This window comes from Sinocyclocheilus anshuiensis, unplaced genomic scaffold, assembly GCF_001515605.1.
Source record: "Sinocyclocheilus anshuiensis isolate Anshui unplaced genomic scaffold, SAMN03320099.WGS_v1.1 scaffold1339, whole genome shotgun sequence".
In the NCBI taxonomy this organism is placed as follows: Eukaryota; Metazoa; Chordata; class Actinopteri; order Cypriniformes; family Cyprinidae; genus Sinocyclocheilus; species Sinocyclocheilus anshuiensis.
Window position 1 is genome coordinate 545,660 of NW_015539932.1, and position 25,717 is coordinate 571,376.

The 25,717-nt window shown below is 35.6% G+C and overlaps 2 protein-coding genes across 2 annotated transcripts in view; one reads left to right on the plus strand and one right to left on the minus strand.

Annotated features, from left to right (window-relative positions):
• Positions 1–667: 667 nt before the first annotated feature.
• Positions 668–5,252, plus strand: LOC107686906 (zinc finger protein Gfi-1b-like). The gene is made up of 7 exons (XM_016484052.1): positions 668–812; positions 1,307–1,419; positions 2,615–2,800; positions 2,949–3,178; positions 4,007–4,144; positions 4,246–4,411; positions 4,905–5,252. The coding sequence occupies exons 2-7, from the start codon at positions 1,314–1,316 to the stop codon at positions 5,081–5,083; spliced, it is 1,005 nt and encodes a 334-aa protein (XP_016339538.1). The 5' UTR covers positions 668–812; positions 1,307–1,313; the 3' UTR covers positions 5,084–5,252.
• Positions 5,253–14,741: 9,489 nt separating this feature from the next.
• LOC107686901 (breakpoint cluster region protein-like) overlaps positions 14,742–25,717 on the minus strand; it is an 80,420-nt gene continuing 69,444 nt past the window's right edge. The window contains exons 11-23 of the mRNA XM_016484047.1: positions 24,776–24,895; positions 24,605–24,680; positions 24,419–24,523; positions 24,005–24,079; positions 23,781–23,878; positions 23,152–23,283; positions 20,203–20,262; positions 20,021–20,130; positions 18,688–18,827; positions 18,449–18,583; positions 18,259–18,364; positions 16,602–16,764; positions 14,742–16,403 (exon numbers count right to left, since the gene is read on the minus strand). Coding sequence (XP_016339533.1) covers positions 16,314–16,403; positions 16,602–16,764; positions 18,259–18,364; positions 18,449–18,583; positions 18,688–18,827; positions 20,021–20,130; positions 20,203–20,262; positions 23,152–23,283; positions 23,781–23,878; positions 24,005–24,079; positions 24,419–24,523; positions 24,605–24,680; positions 24,776–24,895 — 1,410 coding nt within the window. The 3' untranslated portion in view covers positions 14,742–16,313. The remainder of the gene's footprint in view (positions 16,404–16,601; positions 16,765–18,258; positions 18,365–18,448; positions 18,584–18,687; positions 18,828–20,020; positions 20,131–20,202; positions 20,263–23,151; positions 23,284–23,780; positions 23,879–24,004; positions 24,080–24,418; positions 24,524–24,604; positions 24,681–24,775; positions 24,896–25,717) is intronic.

The window sequence follows — 25,717 nt, forward strand, 5'->3', positions numbered from 1 at the left end:
ATAAACAGCTAAGACTCTTCCAGCGCTTAGTTTTACAAACAGTGCGTTAATAACCTAGTTGTGCTTTTAATTATCAAAGATCTCATAAAAACGCCTAAGGCTGACACCAAAACACAACTGAGCAAATAAAAATAGGCAAACATTCGGAGATACCAACATTACAGGTTTGGTGTGTATTTTGAGGGGTACGTTCAAGCAAAGTTTGTTGCTGGTTTATTGGTTTTATGTTTTAAGCCCACTAGCTGTTCTACAGCAGATAAATCAACAGATGACCATTAACAAAGATAATAAATTAGGCTACTAAACTGACAGCAGATAATTAAAAGAATTTTTTTTTTTCAGTATAGCCTATCTCCAACTTTTAACACGTTGCTCTGTTATCCAATTAACCTTCTAAAAGTCCCGTAGAAGTAGAGATGTGGGCTAATATCAAATTTAAACATATATAAAAATGCAAACGAATGATTTAAAATAATATCTAGTATTTCTTGAAATATCTTAAATATGTTGTTAAATCATTATGGAAAAGAGTGCCCACCACACCAGGATGTTTAAGTTTGCGTTTAGTAGGCAAATGTCGCACCTGCTCTGTCTGTAATTGGCTGAAAACTCAGTCAGATTCCACCGCAGAATTATCGGATTGAAAATCAGGGAGGGGAGTTGAAAAAACTCAACGCAACCAACTCACAGCGATGCAGTGCTTAAGTTTCTAAACATCACAACGGATTTCCCTGCGCTTTTCAACGCGAAGTTTGCCACTCAAACAATCAAAGGACCTTAAACATTAAGTTTTCCGTTTTTTTCCCCCCCAGGTAAGATATTTTCATATAGGCTATACTACATTTTCAATTAAAGCCAACTATTTACAAGTTTTTTAACCTCAAGACTATTATTATCATTACTTTTATGTTTATATTTAAAAAATATTTATTATTAAACAGTAATTTGGTATATTTAGGCTTATTTAACATGTTAAAAAATCTGTCTCAAACCAAAGTTTGACTGAAACTTTCAAAACACCAAATATTGTACCCTGTAATAACTGTAAAGGTTCCATTTTATTTGGCGGTTTCATTTTTTAGACAGAGAAACGAATATTGATATTGAACAGAAAAAGGAACATGATATGGAAATGACTATCATCATTTTTTTTTTTTTTTGTAATAGCCTATCATATAAGTTTTTTTGACATTTGTAATTAGTTGGATAAGTTTCGTTGTTCTATAAGTTTGTAATAGCTGATAGTTTTTGGTGATCATAACAAATCTGAAAATGAAAGTATCAGTAAACAAATCTCATTTTACAGAATCATCATGCCACGATCATTTTTGGTGAAAAGTAAAAAGTCTCACAATGTGCACCGACCCATCGACACCGAGCAAAGTGAACAGAAACTCCCGGACCCAACACCCAAAACAAGTAAGTGCCATTATTATATTTTAGTATTACTGGATTTATACTAAAATACTCGATAGTATTATACTTTGAACTGTTGTATTTGAAATAGTTTAACATTCAAAAATCAATTAAACTTGATCTCCAAATTCACCTGTCTGACATGTGGTGTTTATGAGATGAACAATCCACAGTGGTATATAATTAAAATGTCCTTTTATTTTTGTATGATTTATACTCATTTACATAATTATGAATCTGTAATTCTCCTCTGTGGGGTAAATAAATGATTTGTCTAGAGGATGTGCTGAGCACCTGTCAGATTGGCGTTTGCTGATGGTGCCTCAGCCTCAGGCTGACTGTTATATGATTCTAGGGCTGTGTCTAAAACCTTGACAACTGCTTACTTAAGACAGCAGTGTGGGTCTAATGTGTAGTTTACTAAGGTAGCTCAATAGGTTGTATTCCATGGAAGTCTGTAAGCTGTTGAGCAGTTAGGCTGGATGTTACGAATATGCAAACTAGCCCTATTCAAACAAGAGAGCAGTATATTGTGACTGGATATAACTGCTCTTTACAGGGTTCATTTGGAGAAAATGTAATTGTGTAATTAAGTGTGAGGAACAATCTCAGATCTGTCTGTTTGATGCTGTCAAAGCTTTTCGTGTACACACCTCCATTTAATTGCATAGTTTATTTAAATGTTCATGCTTTATCTGTTTTACTTTAGAAAGGAGCTGCCATATTATAATATGCCATATTATATCTATTTTATAAAGGAATAAAATGGCCATAAAAATATATGAATGTTTTTGCATCATAAAGTAATTGCATTAAAACCGATAAAAACCATAGAACCATAAAACCAAAGGGTATTTCTTTTTGAAGACAGATAGCACAAGCTTACATTTGAAGCAAAACAAACTTGGTTTAATTGACTATGTTTTTTGGCATCCACATATGGTTCCACAAAGAACTCTTAACATCCATGGAAACTTTTCATTGCACAAAAGGTTCTTTATAGTTGAAAAGGGTTCTTTAGATTCTTTAGATGAAAAAATGTTCTTCTACTGAAAGGTTCTTGAGGAACCAAAGATGTTTGGTCTAAAGCCCTTTTTTGAGTGCATGTTATTTTATTCAAATTTCTTTCATTTTGATAGATGTTGAGCTCCATTGTACCACATGCATTTTTCAATCTTGTGATGTACTATTTTTTTAGTCCCAGCACTGGTCCCTGTGGAACCAGAGGAATGTAATTCCCCAGAGCGGCCCCAGGTAGATTCGGTCACTCGGCCGTCCCATAGAGACCCGTATGATTTCATCAAGTGTGAGCGAGAGCCCGACTGCCCAATGCCTTCGCTACCTGAGCTGCCTGTCACAACCAGACGGCCATTTTACCTATCTGGTGAGAGTCTGAGCACTGACAGAAATATCTGAATGTGTACATCTTGTTCTTCTATCAAAAAAAAAAATAATAATGGCAAGTATCATGTAGGGCAGATTTAGACACAATAACAGTAATAATCTTAATGTTTCTGCTCTACCTCCAACAGAGCCTCAGCTGGCAGAGTTCCCTCCCTACTACAAGAGCTCTTATACCTGGGATCATGTTCCTGCAGCATATGACTTCAGGCAGATGGGCTTCTCTCCATCGCTCCTGCAGCACGCCAGCAGCCTGTATGGAGCTCATCTGAAGCAGAGCTCTGAGCCTCAACAACCACTGGACTGCAGCACACACTACTCACCCACGTCTAACACCTACCACTGCATTACCTGTGATAAGGTTAAATATATCTTTAATTATCTATCAAGACATAACATATTCCTTTCTATGTATATTTCTTATTTTATTTTTATGATTCTTTTTGTTGTTATATTTTTATGTTTTATGATTCTTTAATTTTTTTTTAATAAATTATTATTATTAACATTAATTTATTTTATATTAGTAATTTATAATATTTTTATTAATATAAATGTATATTAATGAATATTTTTATTAGTAATAAAATTATTATTTTGAGGAAAATATTATTGAATTCAATTACATTTTATTGTTACCAAATAAATTATCTATTTTTTTTATAAAAAAACAATACAATTATATATATATGTGTGTTTCTTAATAATAAAATGATTAAATTACATTTTTAATTAAAATTATAAGAAAAATATATAATAGAATAAAAAACAAATGATTGAATTCAATTACATTTTATAGCTTTTATGTTTCCCCCCCCCCCAAAAAAAATCTATTTGTTTATAATTAGTAACATATTGTCTCAGCTTCAAATAAATTATACACACACACACAAACACACACACACACACACATATATATATATATATATTCTTTATATGTGTGTGTGATTCTTAATATTCTTTTTTTTAAATCAGTTTTTATTTTATTTAGAAATAAAATAATCATTTATTTATAAATAAAATATAAATGATAAAATTTGATTTTGTAATTAAAAAAATCTAATTTTTTTTAAAAAATGTTAATATAAATATAATATAAATGTTAAATTTGACAAATATTATTTCTATATATGTAATAATAAATAAATATTATGTCTATTTCATTGCTGTTTTCTGTCCTCTTCTCCAGGTGTTTTCCACCCCTCATGGGCTGGAGGTTCACGTCAGACGTTCTCACAGTGGCACGCGTCCCTTTGGATGCAGCATCTGCAGAAAGAGCTTCGGCCACTCTGTCAGCTTAGAGCAACACATGAACGTCCACTCTCAGGTATGAACAAACCATGCTTATTCAGTTAGCCACTGCAGTATCACACAGCTGGCATTTGGACTATCAAAGAAATTCATTTTGTTGTTGTTTTGTGTTTAAAGGAAAGAAGTTTTGAGTGCAAGATGTGCGGAAAGACCTTCAAACGCTCCTCAACGTTGTCCACTCACCTGCTGATCCACTCAGACACACGGCCGTACCCCTGCCAGTACTGCGGCAAGAGATTCCACCAGAAATCCGATATGAAGAAACACACCTACATCCACACAGGTGAGACGCATGGTGTGTGACTGCGTGTTTATGTCATGTCGGGGTTGAAAAGAGATCTGTGGCAGTGATAAAGAGCACATTCGGTTACTGCCACCCCAATAACAGTTTCCCCAAAACCCTCCCCACATTACGTGTTATCTCTTTACACTCATTCCATGTAAATCATTAAAACTGAATACGCCGAACAGATATATTCGCCTTCATTGCAGAAGTTGGCTTTCTAGGGTGTGTTTCCAAGAGCGGCACAGCTACAGATAAATCAAGAAAAGAAGATTAAACAAATGCTCTCTTGATTTGCATAGCTGGTCTTCCTGCTTTCCTGATGCCTTCTTGGAAAGTTTGCTTTGCATGTAGCAGACAGCCACTCCTGTGTTGGAAAACAGAACAAATCTGGGTGGCACGCAAATCCAAGCTGGCTTTAAAGCAAATATTCTCCAGTGTTTTTATACAGATTAAAATAGTTTTTTTTTTTAAATGTTATGTTTGTTTACAGGTGAGAAACCTCACAAATGCCAGGTGTGTGGCAAGGCCTTCAGCCAGAGCTCTAACCTCATCACACACAGCCGCAAACACACCGGATTTAAGCCGTTCAGCTGCGAGGTCTGTTCCAAAGGCTTCCAGAGGAAGGTAGATCTTCGCAGACACCACGAGAGCCAGCACAGCCTTAAATAACGGAGGCTGCATATGGCGTCGCAGACAGCGGCGAGGAAATGAAGACCACCGATGGCTGGAAAAAAAGACCGTTGCTTCAGAGGAATGCGTTTCTCTAAGTAGACTCATGTTAAAGGGATAGCGCACACAAAAATGTACTATTCTATCATCATTTACTCACCCTCATGTTCCAAACAATTTAGTTATTGTTAACTTAAAACTAAAAGTATCATTAAAAATAAAGTTTGGTTAATTGGAATAAATCTGGAATTAAATAATTAAATAAATATTACATGAAAAAACTACACAAAAATACATAAATTATGTCATTTCAAAGATTAGCAATGTTGGCAAATGAAGTAGTTTTGAAATCAAAACTAAAACCTAAATAAAAATAAATGAATGCCATATAGAAAAATATTCTGAAAAAGCTAAAGAATATAAAAGCTACTTCAAAATATTAAAAAAAAATACTATATATAAATGTTATGTTTGTTTACAGGTGAGAAACCTCACAAATGCCAGGTGTGTGGCAAGGCCTTCAGCCAGAGCTCTAACCTCATCACACACAGCCGCAAACACACCGGATTTAAGCCGTTCAGCTGCGAGGTCTGTTCCAAAGGCTTCCAGAGGAAGGTAGATCTTCGCAGACACCACGAGAGCCAGCACAGCCTTAAATAACGGAGGCTGCATATGGCGTCGCAGACAGCGGCGAGGAAATGAAGACCACCGATGGCTGGAAAAAAAGACCGTTGCTTCAGAGGAATGCGTTTCTCTAAGTAGACTCATGTTAAAGGGATAGCGCACACAAAAATGTACTATTCTATCATCATTTACTCACCCTCATGTTCCAAACAATTTAGTTATTGTTAACTTAAAACTAAAAGTATCATTAAAAATAAAGTTTGGTTAATTGGAATAAATCTGGAATTAAATAATTAAATAAATATTACATGAAAAAACTACACAAAAATACATAAATTATGTCATTTCAAAGATTAGCAATGTTGGCAAATGAAGTAGTTTTGAAATCAAAACTAAAACCTAAATAAAAATAAATGAATGCCATATAGAAAAATATTCTGAAAAAGCTAAAGAATATAAAAGCTACTTCAAAATATAAAAAAAAAATACTATATAATATAAAACAAATAATATAGAATACAATGAAAGTCAAACAAAATTGTTAAAATATCAGCTTTTGTGCTCCACAGAAGAACTTTTAATTGAATTCAAAATACATTTCTTTATTCTATCCAGTACTTCATCAAAACTGTAATCTGACACACAAAAAGTCCATCAAATGTCCTTTTAAATATTAAATCATAATCATATGTCAGTTAGTGCCCCATGAAGGAATCCAAACATATTTCTTTTATTTCTAAACTGGCTTTTTAAATGCAGTGAAATGATTGTATGTTAGTGTTTAGATTGATCTTTGATTTTGTGTTATTTATAGAAACTCTTATCTCACAATAAATACTCCTCTTTGAAATTGGTGCTTGATCGATAATTCCTAAAAGTGGATTTTGACAGTGAATCTAGTTGTGAGATAAAGAGAAGGGGGAGGAGTGCACGTACTGTAAATGTGTAAAAAAAAATCAGTCCCGGTAAAGTGAAAAATGAGAAGAGTCAGCAAACACGGCTTTGCTGTGTTTGTCTTCTTGTGTCTCCGCCCTGTCGAGGATCCGGATACACAGTTCCGTTGGCCTTGCTGATGGTTCTGCACACTGCCAGAGGCTGTGTGAAATCTCTGGTGTGACTGGAGATAAAGCTTCATTCAAATAGGTACCTGGAACTCTACATGCAAATCTCCTGCCTGGCAGGTTTGTAAACTTAATGCGGCTGAATGAACGGACCTTCTGGGCCTGAGCTTGGCAGAGAAAGGCAAAGCAGCGAAACAAAGAAATTGATATTTATGAATGCAATGATTCCTGTGATTAAACTTTGACCAACTGGGACTCCTTAGTCTTAGTTGTGCAAACATTTTGACTAAGAAAACTCAGAGATTTACTGACGTCTGCTTCTCAGGTCACTCCCATCAGCGGAGTTCAAGCTGCTTTGCCAAACAAATTCCTACTGACACAGCTTTGCGCACACCGCCCCTCTCAAACAAAACAGACAGTTAGGAAAATCCAATCAGTCTACACTGTCCTGTATCATAAACCACGCATTGCACACCTCACATGTGGTTCCCTCAGAACGCTGGTAGTAGCGGCTAATCACAAAACAGGGTCAGGACAGGTAAGTGCGGTTATTCAGCGAAGAGGAACTTATTGAGAAAAAAGCTGAAGAAAGTTGGTCAGAAATCTCATCACTTCCACTGCTGACCTGTTCCCCATCTGCGCCCTGCACACCTGCCAAAAAAAGTTCGGAACAGAAATCAGTGTTCACATCAGGGTGGAAACAGTGAGACAGTGCATCTCTAGTAACAGTTGGTAAACAAATCTGTGGTGCCCATGCAAATTATTATTTTTATTACCTCAGCAACGGGGTCTGAGTCATGCTGAGGACAGTTACAGCCACATCCTGGAACGAGACAGTAAATCCAACAGCAAATCACAATCTTGCTCAGGGAGCCAATCGGTGTCAGATTTGGATGACAGACAATGTATGAGCAAACAGGATTTTAGGACTAAGACAAGAGGGTGGGGTGACGTGTAGCCTTGAAGGGAGAAAGGGGAAATGAAGGGGCAAGCGCACACCTGAGTTCCACTTCCTCTTTTTCTGTTGCATGTGTTGATTTTGCATGATTTTGTAAATCAGAAAACTGTTTGTCCACCATTCACGCAACAGTACACTAACAGTAATTTCTGATTATTAAAATTAAACTGGTTTTAGAAGCTATGCTCCAGTCTAATATCTTACGTAACTGCATACGCCATTCATCAAAAGTGTGGAGACACACCTACTCATTATTTCAATACGGCTGAATATATTTGACCCAAAACTACAGAAAATTCAGTAATATTGTAAAACATTATCACAACATTAAAAATAACCATTTTCTATTTTAATATACTTTAAAATTTCATTTATTCCAATCTTCAGCGTTACATGATCCTTTAGAAATCATTCAAATACGCTGATTTTGTGCTCAAGAAACATTTTTTATTATCAATGTTAAAAAAAGTTATATATATACATACAGTATATAGGTTTGGAGATGGATATCACTCATTAGGAGTTCAGTAAGCAAGACAACAGATGTTGATTCAGTAACCGCTCTGACGGATTCAGTGAGTTTACTCATTCAGCGAAAGATTCTTTTGGGAGTCATTTTGAACGATTCAAACGGCTCTTAAAGGGGTCATGAACTGCCTGTTTTTTTTTTTGTTGTGGTTGTTGTTCTGTTCTCTGAGGTACACTTATAATGTTATCAAGATTTTTACATTAAAAAAAATAATTTAAGTAGTAATAGACTATTTTCTGTCCAGTTTTTGACCCCCCACATCAGAACGCTCTGTTTGAATAGGCCTGGCGGATTGTAGACTCTGAAGTAAACGCCCACTGCAGTGATTGGCTTGTGTATGTTTGACAGTCTACATCCTTCACAGATGGACGCTTCTGTGATTTAGGTTAAAAACGCATAAATACTCGGTACATATCCAATGATCTGTTTAACAGACAAAGCAATAGTGATCACGTAATAAGAACAGTTACTCATACTTGTGTGTTGCGAGATTACTGTCGGATCCAATATAGTCAGTACACTGTAAAAAAAATTCCGTAAAATTTACGGTAAAAAACCGGCAGCTGTGGTTGCCGGAATTTTACCGTAAAAAATACGGTAGCAACGTTTTTGGTTTTACGGTTTTAACTTAAATTTACAGTTAAATACCGTAATTTCATTAACTGATATAATGTTAATATACCAACCTATTGAAGTACTGAAATCTGTTTTGTACCTTTGTAATACACTGATAACCACCAAATGCAGGTGGTGATGAGAAAGTCACATGATGAACCAAAGCCCATCACAAGCAGCTTTTAAATAATAACATATATAGAAGGTGCACAGTGTCATTCACACAAACACCAAACACCATCATGGTAACACACATGAAACTGAAATAATGCAATAAACATTCATTTAACAACATTAGGTGTAACACACAACCCTAATATACAAAACTGATAAGAAAAAACTAAGAAGAAACATACAGTGTTTTTTTACAGTGTACAGCATCGTCTTTTAGTTTCAATCTTTTTGAAAATCCCGCGTTGAATTGTGCCTTGTTTGTAAATGAATCCGCAGTAAAATTAAGTAAACAAAAGACCGAGTTCTTACTGACAGTCTGGAACTTCATTAAAAATAAAGTTCATTCACTCGTTCCTAACGTTGGGATCAGAAGGAAGGCAAAAAAATAAAGTTCATTTAATCCTTGCTAATGTTGGGATCAGAAGGAAGGCAATGCAAAGACTGTCCCCCCCCCACAACAACTTTGCACTCCACAGCGTCTTGCTGTCTTCAGAGCCATCTTTATCGTTTGGTTTCTGCTTAGACCTCGTGTTCGCCTTTCTTGTAAACATGCACGAATCGGTGGGCGGGGCTAAACAGACTGTGATGTCAATCTTGTCCTGCGGAGGCGGTGCTTATCCACACTATTACATCATAGAGTAGAACATTCCAAAAGCTGTTGTTTTGGCAGACTGCCTTCAATATAAGCTGTTTTTAGACTAACGAGAAAGTTTTGAGTTCTGAAATTTTACAATGATTAATATGTCAAAAGATCAAGGGAATTTTGGTTTCTCAGTTCATGACCCCTTTAACAATCATTTGTTCATGCAGTATGTTTGTTTTTACCCACGTGGACAACTCACTAATAAGACAAGGTTTCTTGATATTATTTTGCGATACATTGTTTTTTGATTTGATCAAATAAGAGTAAGATACAGGCAGCAAACTTCCAGTCACAACTTGGATAAAATTTGATGTTTTTAACATGGCGCTGTAGAAGCGTGACAGCTATTGACCAATCAAAAGTCAGGATCAGGACTATCCGTTTTGAAGGAGCTCCCACAGTAAACATTCGTTGGCTTCATTTCCTTCACTAATCAACTTGTGCATTTGAAAAACTTTTAAAATGTTAATTTTTTATTTAATTAAATTATTTTTATTTTGTGAAGGAATTCATACATAAGCACAACATATATGTCTACAAAACTGATTTCATGCCTTTTACACATTAATCTTTTTAAGATCACGAGAAACAAATTCAGTTCAGCATATCTGAAGTTAGATTTTAATCTTTTAATATATTCCAACGAATCATACACACCATATGTTAAATTCACTCAGCTTTCGCAGCTGTTTTGTATTTGTAGAAACAGTTGATTTAGAATTAATTGTGAGGAACAATAAAGAGATGTGCTTTCAGATATTTGGACAGGCCGTCATCATAAAAAACTTTAAGTGGGTCTGCTGCCAAAAGCTGTTAAAGCCTGCAGGCAAAAAGAGAAATTTGACCTTTAGTGTACATCAGTCCACACATATAAACAATGGTAACACATCCACTGAACCAATGCATCAGCACAACATGACACCAATACCACACAAATACAGATACATCATATATATGAACAACAAATTACGAGAGGTCAGAACCTCTTTTAAGATTACAAAAGCAGAGTGGTAGAGCGAAAGGGAGAAAACAGGGAGGGATAAAGAAAAAGATAGAAGGAGAGAGATTTGCTTAACAAATGAGCAGATATGCAAAACACTCTTGACTGTGCTTGCCTGAGGCAAAGTAGCAGGCGACTGTGTGAGCCAAAGCAGAGACCTTATCACAGAAAGGACTATAAAAAAATGAAAATGTTCACATTAGAAAATAAAGACTTGAGCTTTCTATTAAACTGGCTGATTGTGCAGCAGAGCATGAAGAAATGACCGCTTTAGAAAAACATTCTTTGTTATTTTTCAAATGAACTTTTACATGCTGCTTTTTTGTGTATTTCTAGAAATGCATCTGTTTCCAAAAGCAAGAAAAGCTCCTAAACAGCACTACAAAAGGTTTTTAAAGACTGTAAAAGTATACATAAAACAAACACAGAAATCAAACCGTGCAGAGAAACATGTTTACTTTAAAACATGTTTGGTTGAGTCTCTCATCTTGTTACAGAAGCAAAAAATAATATTTATTTTAAGTCTTCCTACAGTATATGGAAATCATGTGCATAAGAGTATACTTACAAGTGATAATTTTTTGGTTGCATATGCAGTCATGCATAAAAACATGAACGGTTTATTTCTTATGAGACCTCAGTCCACATATTTAAAAGTGCAACTGGCGTGTCTCAAACAAAGGGCCTGTCAGTGAGTTTTATGGGTTTGGGGATGAGGAGAAGACGCAGATAGACAGCTGGCACGTCATGCCAAGAGCAGAGCGATGACACAGCGAGGCCCGAACCACACTGATTAGAGTAGGACGCCAGATAAGGGGCAATCATTATTTAAATCCACTCAGAGGATTATGCATGTACCCGTAGTGCTAAGAAACTAAAGATATATATGAGAACTAAATGAATGCTTTTGGGGCCAACACTTTTTCACACCACTGTATATATAATTTTTTGAAGATAAAAAAAATATTACTACAAGTATAGAAACAAACTATAAAAAGTTGCACCACATGACATTTTACAAATGTATCTAGCCTTCCCTCATCATAAAAAGGACAAAATATCTCATTTAATATGTGAATATAAATGTCATTTAAATGAAAATATTCAAATAAAATATTTATTTATTTTTCATATATAAAGACTTACTCATTTAGAAATATTACTTTTTGGAGAAATCATGTCACAATTTGAATACAATAAAATATTAATAGAATTACAAATTAATATTAAATAGAATTAATTGTATTTTAAAAAAATTTGACTCTCTAACACTTGCACTCTCAGTTCTATTTCTATTCAAACTACTTGTTTTCTTTTTACTTATTATAAAAAACGACCCTCTAACACTAGCATTCTCTATTCTTTTTCTATTATTTTGACTTGTCTTATTTTTATTTTAAAAAGTCCCTCTAACACTAGCATTCACTATTTTTTTATTCTACCTTCTTGTTTTTTTATTTATTATAAAATATTTCAAATATTTAATTAATAATTCAAATATATTCAAATCCTTGTATGAATAGCATTTTTAATGTATTTCTGAATAAATGAATAGATAATATCCAGAAAAAAAGCATTTCAACATAAATCACTTTTTTTTTTTTTAACACACGGCTCAATACAAAAGTTCCCTCACAAGATTAAGGGAGTATATCTGTCTTACTGTGGATGCAGGAAACATGCATCGGGTCACATGCAGTAATGGCAAACTAGTGATACTGAGTTATTGACAGATACCAGACATGAAGGGTAGGTGGGTTTGAACAAGTTTGGTGACCAGCCAAGAGCAAAACTGACTCAGACACAACAAGCATCAACAAACAGGCCTGCAAGATGAGGCGACAGAATGAGCAAACAAAAAAAAAAAACACATGTGAAGTCAGCAAACATGGAAATGAAGTGGGAGAGGAGGAACAGAACAAGAGTTGGTGAAATCTGAAGGGAGCAGGGCAGGCCTCTCGGAGCAGGCAGGGCCGTGATGGCCGTGATAGTCTTATCTGAGCCCATCCACCCTGTAACGGTTAGAGCTTTCATGGCCTGCTGAGGGAGGAGCGACAGCCGGAGGAGAGAGATAGAACTGTGGACACAAGTAATCAGAGACAAACAGACGACACCACACTCTCCTTCTCACTCTCTCCCATAACAGCTCTATGACAGAATGTCAGTCTGTATTTTAACTCCGTCCATCCCTCCTGTTCCTCAAAGCTCAGAGTCTCATATTATGAACAGGAAACAGGGCTTCTTATCGGACCACAGGAGGACTGTGTGGCCTCTGCGAAAGCAAAGGACTAGACATAAAGCACCAAAAATAAATCTATTACTTACTCAAAGGAAGCTGCCGTCTTTCCTGATGTCATCATGACATGGATACTTTTAAATAAGGAAGAATGCTCTCTGTAACGAAATACAGAAAAGAGTTACAGAAATGGGAAAATAAATAATAATAATTCAAATAATATATAATCATATCCTTGTTATATCAACATCAGTTTTCTTGCATTTGCAGTGTTACAGGGTACATTTAATATCATTTTATAGTGTTTTGGAATAGTCATGTGATCTGAAAAAGTGTTTTTACTTAAACTATACTGAACAGTGCTATGTTAGACAACATCTAGCATGTAAACCGATGAAAACGACGTTATACTCTTTTTTTTTAAACGTCATTGAGGTAAATATCACGAGAAATATACAATAAAGGCTAGATACAAAAAAGAGGAAGAAACTGGAGAAAAGGGAGAGGTAGAAATTGACTATTGTTGTCGAAACGTATGCGTTTCTTCTCTATATTGTATGCAAAAAGCAGTACGTCAAATGAGTAGAATGAACGATATCCAGATTACCTCTCTGCCCCTCGTCTGCTATTGGTCGATTGTTATTTCTTAAGACAGCTATTTCAGTCACGTATTAAGCGTGGTTTTACCCCCAAAAATGATAAATACATTATAATATATCATACATTAAATAAATAAAATAAATGAACAACATGGAGCAAGGCCGTGCTTCCCCCATGTGGACACATAGATACATTACAATTGTGTAATACAGCGTTTCAAGACATGTTCTTCAATAAACATGCACAAAACGTAAATAAATTAACAAAAATATTAAATCAAACTACTGTTGTATCCAGAATATGTGAAATATTTTTCGCACTGTGTAATACAATCAAATAGTTTTAGAAAAAACAGCATGAAACAGCAGGTATTCATATACAGGAGGTTTTATTCAACATTTTGTGTATAAACATAGGCCGCAAATGCCTTCCAAACGTTTCAGTCTGCAGAATTCATTAATCTATTTGTACAGTCCTATAACCAGAACATTAAGATATTAGCAAGAATATATAGTGACAAAAACCTTAAGAGGAAAAGGGGAGGGCATCCACAGCCTGTCCCAGTGGCTGTCCAGCATGTCTTCATGTGTTTAAAGGCAAGGTTTCAACATAAATCCTCATAACATTATAATGGATGACACAGATGGACCCTTGCAGTGCTTTCATGACCAATCAATTCAAAACTGTAATACTTTGTGAATACAAATAAATCTGGAGGTTATAATGTCATAATGCATGTTTTCATTAATTGGTTTGTAGACGTTTCTCACTGTGTGTGATACAATCTCATTACGTTTATAAGAAATTTCATCACATTAGTCTTTAAACTATGTGCAGTGCAAAGAAATCGCTTCTCAAACATCATGCGCTGTGTCACTCCCATTGAACCGGAGCATATGTCCAATATTCCTAACCCAGTAACATTCAACAATCTATAAAAAGCACATTAAATAAGCAATTAACACAACGGGAATGCTTTGTTTGAATCACCTAATGCCTTCTGATAGCAATAGATCACAGTTTAATTTATGTCAAGAGTTACATATTACAAAAAAAAAGCGGGCATATCTCTAGAAGAAACCCACATGTGATGCTGACTTCAGTTCGGACAGGTGCAAGATACAGGAAATGTACATTTAGTGCCGACAATCAAGAAAGAGGACAGACAAGATGAAAAGTCTCAGACGCACCTTTACTGCACACGTAAACGAAAAAACAAAAGACTTCACATGGTGGATTAACAGAAATTCCTTTTCAATTGCTGCACCCCTTTCTGTATGCATGATAAAGTCTTCAAAAACCCTTCTACAGTAGCCAGAATTTGGTTTAACGTTACAACTCAAACGCACAACACTTATCAAACTTAAAAAACACTTTTAAATAAAAAAAACACGCCTGCATGTTAAATAAAGTAACTAAAGCACCTTTAACTGAAATAATAAACTTAAGAGCATTCATTTTTACTAATATAATTAACACAGAATACCTGTACTGCATCCATTATTAACCCTTCCTTCATTAAACAATCTGACAGGATTCAAGGATAACAGATTGTGCTATATACAGCGTTGTTTTTTTTTTAACCTTAATGTCTTACGATGAGACAGAGAGGCACTGCTGTATGGTTCTCAGCGAGACATAAACCACAGTGTGCTGTGAAGCTAGAGAGAGAGAGCGAATGTGAATGACAGGGTAGAGTTAAAAACCTCTCCGTTTGGTCATCTCTCAACACTAGATATACGGCAGGGGAAACGCTAATGTTGTGTGCTATCCTCTGAGCATTTTCACAGATTCAAAAAGACAGGAAAATGAAGAGGATATGTAAGGAATCTACAGTACTTCATAACACGGATAAATGTAGACGTACTTTAAAAAAGACACTGATCTGTCCCCAAATAAATAATAATTCTTCTACATGTATTACATAATCAGAATGAATAAAAATATATTGACCCTTTTGGTAATGTACTTCTCTCTCCCGAAATCTCAACTACGAAAGCATAATGAAACATGTATCATGTTTTCAAACACACTCATGAATGCTTAAATATTGCTTGATAGAGAGGTATGGGCCAAAAAAAGAGGAAAATTAAACAATAGCGAGATTTTTCTCATTTTTATGTATGTTTTCTTAACTTAGAATCACATCAACACTGACAATAACTGAACCAAACACCATCTTCTACACAGAAATCCTATTAAATTAAGCTCTTGTAATGACTGACATACACTAACAGAAGTTATTAATTTGACTTTTAAGAGTCTGCAATAAGAACTACGTTGAACTGCCATGTAATTATCTATTGTATAAAAGGATCCAAAATCTGGAACGGTTTGGAGCTGGATACTGAATTGTAGCAGCACAGAAAGAGCATCAGTGGCCAGTGGGGACAGGCGAAATGAGGACAAACACAAAAAGCCAGAAGAGACAGAATTCACTGTCACCAGCTGACATGATTGACCAGTAGAGGCCCACGTACAGGACGCAAGAGCATGCTCAGGGTCTGAGTCATGAAAAAGAAGAGAGCGAAGGTGCTGAAGGGACACTGATGTTCACAGGAAAATAGGCAGAGGGTTCAGTAATATTCAAGATGTGCTCCGAGCAAGTCCAGTTCTTTAACGTTTAAAATGGCTACGGCGCCCCCTAGTGGCGACAGCTAGAAAATGCGCGAAACGCGAAGCACTCCTGCTTTTGCCCAGTAGAAGCTCTTGTGCATTCCAGTGTCCGTTATACCCAGTGGGTGGACATGCTCGCTTGGTTTGAGACTTACAATAGGAATAAGAACTCCTTTAGACCTCTGTGGAAAACAGGATACTCTGTCTCTTACTGTCTGGCGTCGGGATGGTCTCCAGCTGAAGGAAATACAGCAAAACTTGCACCTACAGATGCAAAGGAGAAAGAATTATGCACCTATCAGGAGACGCGTAATGGATAAAACATAAGTGCATTACTGTAAATGTGTTTTCCATTGTGTGTTTACAACACACAGACACATTTAAATGATTTTCAATGGTGCTTGGTATCATGTCCACAGTCCTTAAATTGTAAAGTCAGTTAATTGTGGTTTTATCGTGTACCTGTGACATGACTTCCAGTGACCAGCTGTCCCCCATTGTGATAGGCTGCGTGGGGTTAGTGGGGATTTTGCTGTCCTTTTCAGCAGGTCGTAGCAGGGTCGGGCCAAACACGGTGGCCAGATTGTGAAGAGACATCTTGTTTACACTCTCCTTTTCTGCAACCCTAGAAACAAAAAGAGAAAGAGCAGGAAGACAGGAAATAAAGATTATCAGTGTATGAATGCATCAAGTTTGCTATTACGAAACTTAAAATAATTTCAATAAATTACATTTTTCTCCCTCCAATTAAAAAAATATTCAAATAATAATAATAATAAAATATTACTAGATTATTTAAAAATATATATTTTTTACAATTTGGTGGCACTTGTTGTAGCGAATGAAAAAATAAAATAAATTAATAAATGTGCCCAGACAGGATGTTATACAGAAATGAGAATGTTTTTTTTATTTTTTTATTTGAGGGGTAAATGTTTTTATTAAGCTTAATATTTCTTAATGCAAGCTATATTTTCTTATAATATACTGTAGTCTGTTTTTTTTTTTAAATGGGGGTGAAAACTGAAATGTGTTGATGGTAAGATTCACCCAACTAAACTTTTTGATCATGATGCCAGCAGCACATTTTGTAGTATAAATAGTGCGAGTAGTGCGTTCACACTGAAAATTCTAAAAAGAAAAAGTGCACTTTAAATACCTGGATGATAACCGAAAAAATTAAGTGTGGAATGTTGGACACTTCATGCACTCAACTGTCGCAGCTTTAATTACGTCACGAAGAGGGCGAGGCTATCAGACTCTGATTATTAATGACAAAATAACCTTATAAAATTCATACACTACATGGTTGAGTACATAGTGCATAAGTACATAGTGTATAAGTGCACAGTGTATAGTGCGTCATTTGGGATGCAGTTCATGTTTCAGGAACAACATTTCTATCAGCCAATCATAGCCTTAACCCTACCCTTACCAAAAAGTAGTATACTTCAAGTTTATTTTAGCAAGTATACTTAAGTAAAGTTCAAGTATATTTTTAAGTATACTTTATGTAGTAAGTATACAAATATCAGTGTACTAGTAGTATACTTGTAAGTGTACTATTTCAATACTCCTTGGGACTAAATTGGCCCACTTTCTAGTATATAAAAGTATACTTTTAAGTATACTTTAAGTATAACAGTAGTAAACTTTGAGTACACAACTAGTTTACATCAAAATTTTTAGCTTGTACTGCAACAAAACAAAACTACAACTACAAAACATCAAAAGAACAGGGTATCTGCTTGTAAACAAAAACATTTAAGTGCCCCCTACAGTATAACAATGAAAACACGGATTCTAAAAGCACAATTATAGCTAAAATATATTTAGTATAAGTCAAGTATACTTAAATGTCATTTTAAGTATATTTCTGAGAAGTACATAAAGCCCATTTCTGAGAAGTACATAAAAAGTAGACTAAAAGTATACTTTCCTATTTTTAGTTTAAAAGAAGTATACTAATAGCACACTTGAATAAACTTCTTTTTCGTAAGGGTAACCCTTGATTTCTTCATATGAATGTTCCAGAAACAATGGATTTTGACCCAGTAATATATCTTTCTTGTTGTTAAGCTTCTTAGAACAATGTAAAAGTCATCAGCATCTTGTAAACCTCTTGAGATGATCCAGCAGGAAGAGGAAGGTGACCAGGTTGGGCTCTGGTAGAGACAGCAGGAGGTTCAGCATACAGCTCTCCTTAGCTACGCTGTCTGAAAGAGCTGAGGACATAATCAACATAGTTATACCATCACAAAGCCAAGCCTGCTCAATACTTTTTTTCCAAGTAAAAACAACTGACGCACCAATGCCTCCTGCAAAGTTAGGGTAGAGCTCGTCAGTGAACAGGGGCTCAGGGAGCTCCCTGAAGTACAGCTTGAGCGTTCCGGCAATGGCGTTCACATCCATCTCACTCATCATTACTGACACGTCTTTATTATCTGTTACAGAGAGACAGAGAGAGATCAGCAACTAAACTGGCTGACTGGATGTGTCTGTCATAACTCTATGTAAAAAAATAAACACAAGTTTGATGGACACTCACTGGTGTCAAAGGCAGTCTTCAGTCCCTGGATGTCAGTGGCCACTCCTGAGACACGGTAGATGCCCACTTCCTCCATTCCTCTTCTCTCAATTTCCTCTAGACACTGTCTGACGATGTAGGGCACTTTAGAGCGTTCCCGTCTGAGACAAGAAATAATACCAACATCACGAAACCAGCCATTTGATTTAATGAACAAGTAATGACTACAATTTTTTTAAACTTATATTCAGCAAAAATAGGATACACAAACAAAAAATGTCAAATTTATAATTTTAAGCATTTAATTTTGATCTTAAAGCTACCATTACTATTTGTGTTCGCATATATTAAAAAATATTAGATGTGTTACTGTTAAATACATAACGCTACCATTATGCTCACCAAGGCTGCATTTATTTGATGAAAAATACAGTAAAAACAGTAATATGGTAAAATATTATTACAACTTAAAATACTTTTTTTTTATTTTCAAATATTTTAAAATGTTATTTATTCCTGTGATGGCAAAACTGCATTTTCAGGCTTCAGTGTCACATGATCCTTCAGAAATCATTCTAATATGCTGATTAGGTGCTCAAGAAACATTTCTTATTTCTGCTTAATATTTTTGTGGAAACCAAGATACATTTTTCAGGCTTCCTTGATGAATAAAAAGTTCAAAAGAACAGCATTGATTTGAAACAGAAAACGTTTCTAAAATAAATCTCTTTGCTGTCATTTTTTTTTATTAATTTAATGCATCTTTCTTGAATAAAAGTAATTTATTTAAAAAAATGAACAATAGTGTATATGCAAATAAGATTAGAAAAGTATGGCTTAAATTTGTTTAACTGTGACTGTTTCTCAAATAAAGCTATCATGCAGCTTCAGACAAGTTGGGTCTGTGCTTTTCGAAACTGACAGCCTGTGTTCACTGTACATATTCATTGAATGAAAAGGAGGTTAAGCCGAATAATGCCTTTACATATACATTAATCAGCAGTAGGTGCTGCTAATGTAGAAACCTTTGATGCACATGTTTGTGTCTGAGCATCTGTACTGGTGTTGTCATGTTGTCTTTATAGCATTAATTGGTTCTGCCCTTAAACCCATTAGGAAGCTTGTTACAGGCAATCCTCATTACTGTCAATCAAATCTGACCACAAACACTGCACAGAAAGGGCAGAATTCTATGAAGCCTATAATTTTCTATACTGAATATTCTAATTTTCTTTGACACAATGAATGCCTGAAAAATCATGATAACTTAGTGTCAAAATGCGTCTTTTTGTAAAAAAAGACCAAATAATTTTCTGGGTACGTCTCTTCTCATATAAAATGTGTTCTGACTCACTTTGTCACTGTGGAGATATTTACTCCAAACACACCCATGGGCTTCCGTGAGGACATTCTCTTCAGGCTGAACTCCCGGCTGGTGAACTTCATGGATATCTTCACCTCAATCTTCAGAAAAATTAGTAATTAGAGTGTTAGATGGTAGGATTACAGAAGAGGAGCAGATGTGAATATACTTACCCCATTCATAGGGATGACTGTTCTCTGCCAGTCTTTACCCTGGAGCATCTGAGGATCCAACTGGATAAAAAACAGAAAAAGAAACATAAAATACAATGGGATTTCCAACACAGACACAGAACATTTGTCTTTTCTGAGATCTAGAGGGCTTTTGGATTGGCTACATATCCGTTATAAACACCACAGATGTTATGAAGGGCTTGGAGTGATGTGAACATTTTTCATACTGCCACTTCTCCTTATACAGCAGTTTCGCATATCACCAGCCAATTTCTCTGACCCCTCTAAGCAAACGTGGGGCCATCTGGAGTGGGCCAAGTTCAGCGTGTTCCTTTCCCTCATCCTGGCCTAATCTCAATATGGTCTCATATATTTTTATATGCAACATCTCAACGTGAAGTAGAATATAAATAAAGAGAAAATGCACGTCACACTGGAATACACTGCTGTCACTACTGAAACAGTTACCCATTCACAACCATTTTTTTCTGTACTTTACCTTTCTTCTGTGCAAAACATTTTGTACACAGCCCCATAACCTTGTTCCTTTGCCTGCCGGAGCAGTTTGCGTAGAAATGTCTACAGTAACAGCCTCCCCAGGCCCCACATCACAGTCTTCGATGGGTGGAGGGCAGCTCCTGCCCTCCTCATCCAGTCCTACCACTTCCTCGTCACTCATCTCCTTCCTATACAGTATACGACTGTGCAAAACCTGAGCAGAGATCTTTGGCTGGAATTGGAAATCCTATGGCTGCTCCAGATGTCTTCAATTCAAATAATTCAGAGGGTCTTCAGTAACAGATGAAGTGTTTAAGTAGCTCTTTTAACAATAACAAATCATTGGTCTGGTGCAAGCTACAGAGATCCAATTACATTGATGATTCATCCAGTCCCAAAATCTGTTGCTGTTCACTTAAATATCTATTTTGCTCTTATTTCCTTCTTTACCGTAGTCTCGACACTGTTTCTTTTTGTAAATCTGCATAACTTTCTCTTTCCGCACCTCCAGCTCGTAATAGATGATCCCTTGACTTACCTCAGAGTAAGCTGCTCTGTCCCAACCCATGCACCCATCTACAGCCACTAACATCCAGTGCACCAATCAGAGCATCTCTTAAAGGTTTATTCTGCTGCCATGCAGTATTGTTATCCTTTACAAAAATGTATAAAAAAAATAAAATAAAAAAACTGAAATAGCTAACATAATTTAAAAATAAATTATTTAATTAATTTTCCATGCTTTAAAAATATCTTAATTTTAGTTTTAGACCCTGAATTTAATAAATTATAAACATTAAACATGAAAAAAAGGCACTATGTAGTGATATACAATGCCTATAAGAAATGTAACAGCGTTTAATGCATTTAAATAAAATTAGTTAACACATTATGAGCCCTAAAATTCTAAAATGAAAATATAAAACTAAATTAACTAATAAATTAAAAACAACAGTTTAAAATGAAAACTAAATAACGAAATTAACTATAAACTTAATTGAAAATCGAAAATAAAATTGAAAAAAAATAAATAACACTTTCATATTATGTCTTTAAATCTACCTATTATATTTCCAATGGCACAAATCTACAGAGCAGTCCAGCTTTATTTTCAATGTTTATTTGTTGGCAGACCACTGCAAAGTGCTCTTGGGTATAAGGAGAACAAAAAACCAAACAGCAAAGCAATAAATCATCATAATGTTTAAGAGGAAAAATATTAAAAATAAATAAATAACACTTTCATATTATGTCTTTAAATCTACCTATTATATTTCCAATGGCACAAATCTACAGAGTAGTCCAGCTTTATTTTCAATGTTTATTTGTTGGCAGACCACTGCAAAGTGCTCTTGGGTATAAGGAGAACAAAAAACCAAACAGCAAAGCAATAAATCATCATAATGTTTAAGAGGAAAAATATTAGATTTTACAAAGACCACATTACTTAAATACACAGAAGAAACATGATCCCTACAAAAACGCATTTTATGACTTAGGGACTAGAGCAGAGTTTCCTAAAGTCACAGCTGGCTGATGGGGGGGCTACAGAGGGATCATATCACAGCCCTCAAATCCGTCCTCCTTCCCCCATGATAAACCAGCCGACACTTTGAAACCAACAGCATCCAAACCTAGACTTTACAAGCAATCATTTGTGAGGCAGGAGAATTTTGTGCTGTTTGTATGACCCCACAAACCTCTCTGGGGAGGGGACTGATAGGTCAGCTGATCTGACGTTGTTTTGAGTGTGACATTTTCAGACAGGACATATGAATTATGTATGATTTGATGCCTAAAAAGCCAGGGCAGAGTGAATAAGACCCTACCTATTAAAAAGCAGATTAAATGTCTGGAGTATAAAGGCCAGTCCCCATCTGGGACCGTGTCTCTCATAAGAGCAGATATACCTTTGACCGGATTCACTGAGGGCCCAGATGGAAAATGACACTTAGCTCACATGAGAGCCAAGCAAATTTATGCTTACAACCTGTTAACCTGCTTACAACCAGCCTGTAAAAACGACTAGTAAGTGGGTTGTGAATCATTAGCAAGTCTGGTATAAATAGCCTAGTTTAAAGTCAAGTCAACACGGTAACAACCAATGGTGTTATTGTTAATTAAAACTAAAACTGTTAAAAACTGTTTTCGCTAATTGCAGTAAGGCTGAAATAAAATATAAATACTAGATGAAAAACAAACGAAAATTAAAAATGTTGCCTTTATTAAAATGAAAGTTGAAGTTGAAGTACTATAATTACTAAAACTAAAATAAATCTAAAGATAAGAAAAATTAATAAAAGTGACAAAAGCACATAACAAAATTCATAAAACCTAAATTAAAAATACAATGAACTATAAAAAAAGCTATTTCAGAATATTAATAGTAATACCAAAATAACACTTTTGTCAACCAAATTTGTTACAGTTTTTAAGCAGTGAAGATCATACCGCAATTTGTCCTTTGCCCATAATTCTGTCCGTGCTTTCTCCATCCTCCTTGTTCATCTTCGCTTTGTTGTAGCTCTTCTCGTAACACAGTAGACGTAATGTCTGGGAGCCCTCCAACTCGATCTCAAACTCCTGAGGCAGAAACAATACAAAAGAAAAAACATTGTCCAGAATATATACAATAAATACACATAAGAAATACAGTGGTGTGAAAAAGTGTTGGCCCCCTTCCTGATTTCTTATTTGCTACCTTGAGAACATCTTTTTGGGAAAATACTTTAAAGTAAATAAATAAAAAGAATAATAACAACAACAACAACATTATTATTAATAATAAAACACAGAGACCGCCCAAAAAACTTCTGATTTTGCTTCACAAAACAGTCTAAGGATACTTTTGATCAGACTTAGCACCTGCCATGCCTCATTTCCTCATTTTCTCCCCTTTACTTTTGGGCATGGTAATTGCTCTTAATTAAAATGTAATATAATTTGTCCATAAGGTCTTCATATTCCACATGGCCTCGCTTCTGCTGCTCTTAATTACGATTTAATGCCTCAAGAGCATTTCAGCAGGCAGGTCTTTTGGCATCGATGGTGTATAGACAGGGACGGGCATGTGGGATTACCTCATTCCACTTGGGTTCTGTGGTGTATCTGTACACTCTTGTTTTGGCTTTATTCACAAAGATGCCGAAGGAGTCCACCTCTAATGTGCAATACAGATCTAAAGAGAGGAAGCGGTAAGAGGATCTGTAAGATACTGGCTCTTTACAGGGTGTTAGGACAGGCTAAGCAAATGTGTACATGACCTTTGATGAGCACAGAGAGGAAGAAGGAAAGAGACACATACTTAAGCTCTGTTTAAGTCCAGAGGCAGAATGGACAATTACATTCAAGAATCCGTACAGTCCAGTAGATTCATCCTCTGTAAGTGAAGAAAAAAATAGAGAAAATGGTTCAAAACATATCTATAATAAAAAAAAAAAAAATATTGAAATAAAATACAACAGAATCACAATAATAATAAAAAAGGTCATTAAAAACTATTATTAAATAAAAAAAAAATTCTGTAATTTGATTAGATTGCTATGAATAAAACATGACATTATTGAAAAGAAAAGGTTATTTTAAGATGTGGAAAAATATTATCTATTTAATTTTGATTTAACCTGAAGAATCATGCACAAGAAATCCAGGACAATCTGATAAGATTGTAAACAGTTTTGATTTCATATTATCTGTAAGACCTGTGCAACTTTCTTACCGTCTTTATTGACAGTGAGGGGTAATTGATGGACCGTCTGGAGTTTGACACATGAATTGGTGAGCATCTGAAGCTCCATGGACGTCAGGCTGAAGGTCTTAAAGCCTGAAAAATAAGCAAGCATTCAGTTGAAAAAACAAAAATACCTGATCTACTACTGCTGATTTCTGTGACAATGCCACTTACATTTCTTTTGCTGTTCTCGGATCACTTCCTTCCACTCGGCACGCTCGTAGTCCGATGAGATCAGAAACATGTAGCTCTGAAATGCATAACCGACATGGACTGTGAGCATGAGCAGGAATGTTGAAGAGAAAATCAGATACGACAGAAAGGCTGTGAATCACTGGCTCTTACTTTTCCATTGCGGTTGTGTACCCTGAGGGGCATGTTAGGAGAGGTCTGCAGCAGTAGCGATTCCTGTTCCGACAGCTTCTTTTTCAGCCTCTCCATGACCTTTGACCCTTTGTTGGCCCTCTGTTGAGGCAAGAAGCAAAAAGTAATCTTAAAATCTAGTGAGCTGTCTCGTGAACTTCTGAATAGGGATGCGCTGATCCGATATTCATATCGGGTATCGGCTTCGATAGTGCCATTTTTCTCGGATCGGGTATCGGTCAGAGAGGGCCGAACCAAATCCGAGATTATTATTTTTTTTTTTTTCTCGATTGTGCAAATTATTCTGTGTTACTTCTGAAGCCATACGATAGCTTAATGTGAGCTACATATGAATATTTAAGTCCTTACATTAAAGTTCACACAAACTCTTTTCTCCGCTGTGGCTGTCAGGCATTCGTTCAGCCTTTAACCCCTGGTCACATTCGGTTACAGCAGTCAGTCTCCAAGATCATTCTGTGTTCCCATTATACTTGATTTGTAAATACATGTCTATGATTTTGCAAAAAGGACTTTATCTTCTTGCCGGAGTTTAATGTTGTTTTGTTACTTGCTACCGGGTGTCTGTGAGAACAAAACACGGGCGTAGAAAAGACTATAAATTGTTTTTAACGTACACAGTAACTGAAATTTAAAACTGTTAAAAGAAAGGCTCAATAACTGTTGCACAGATATAATACACTACGCATCAATTTCTCTTCCCTTTGTGCTTTGCAGTTTTTAACACGAAGAGCTTACAATGTGCGCATCAGGCTATGACGCCATGTTGCTTCAAGCGCATCATTCTGCACACCGGATGTGCACATACAGCAGACTGTATAAAAACAGTTCGTGCTGCACTGTATTTGTTTTGTCCTATCGTATCTATCATATGTTGTTGCCTTATTAAAAAATATGCTATACATT

What these genes read in the sequence shown, in the direction of transcription:
- LOC107686906 (XM_016484052.1), top strand. Translation starts at nt 1,314, where the DNA reads ATGCCACGATCATTTTTGGTGAAAAGTAAAAAGTCTCACAATGTGCAC. An exon ending in GGACCCAACACCCAAAACAA is followed by an intron (nt 1,420 to 2,614) that starts GTAAGTGCCATT and finishes CTATTTTTTTAG; the next exon opens with TCCCAGCACTGGTCCCTGTG. An exon ending in ACTGCATTACCTGTGATAAG is followed by an intron (nt 3,179 to 4,006) that starts GTTAAATATATC and finishes CCTCTTCTCCAG; the next exon opens with GTGTTTTCCACCCCTCATGG.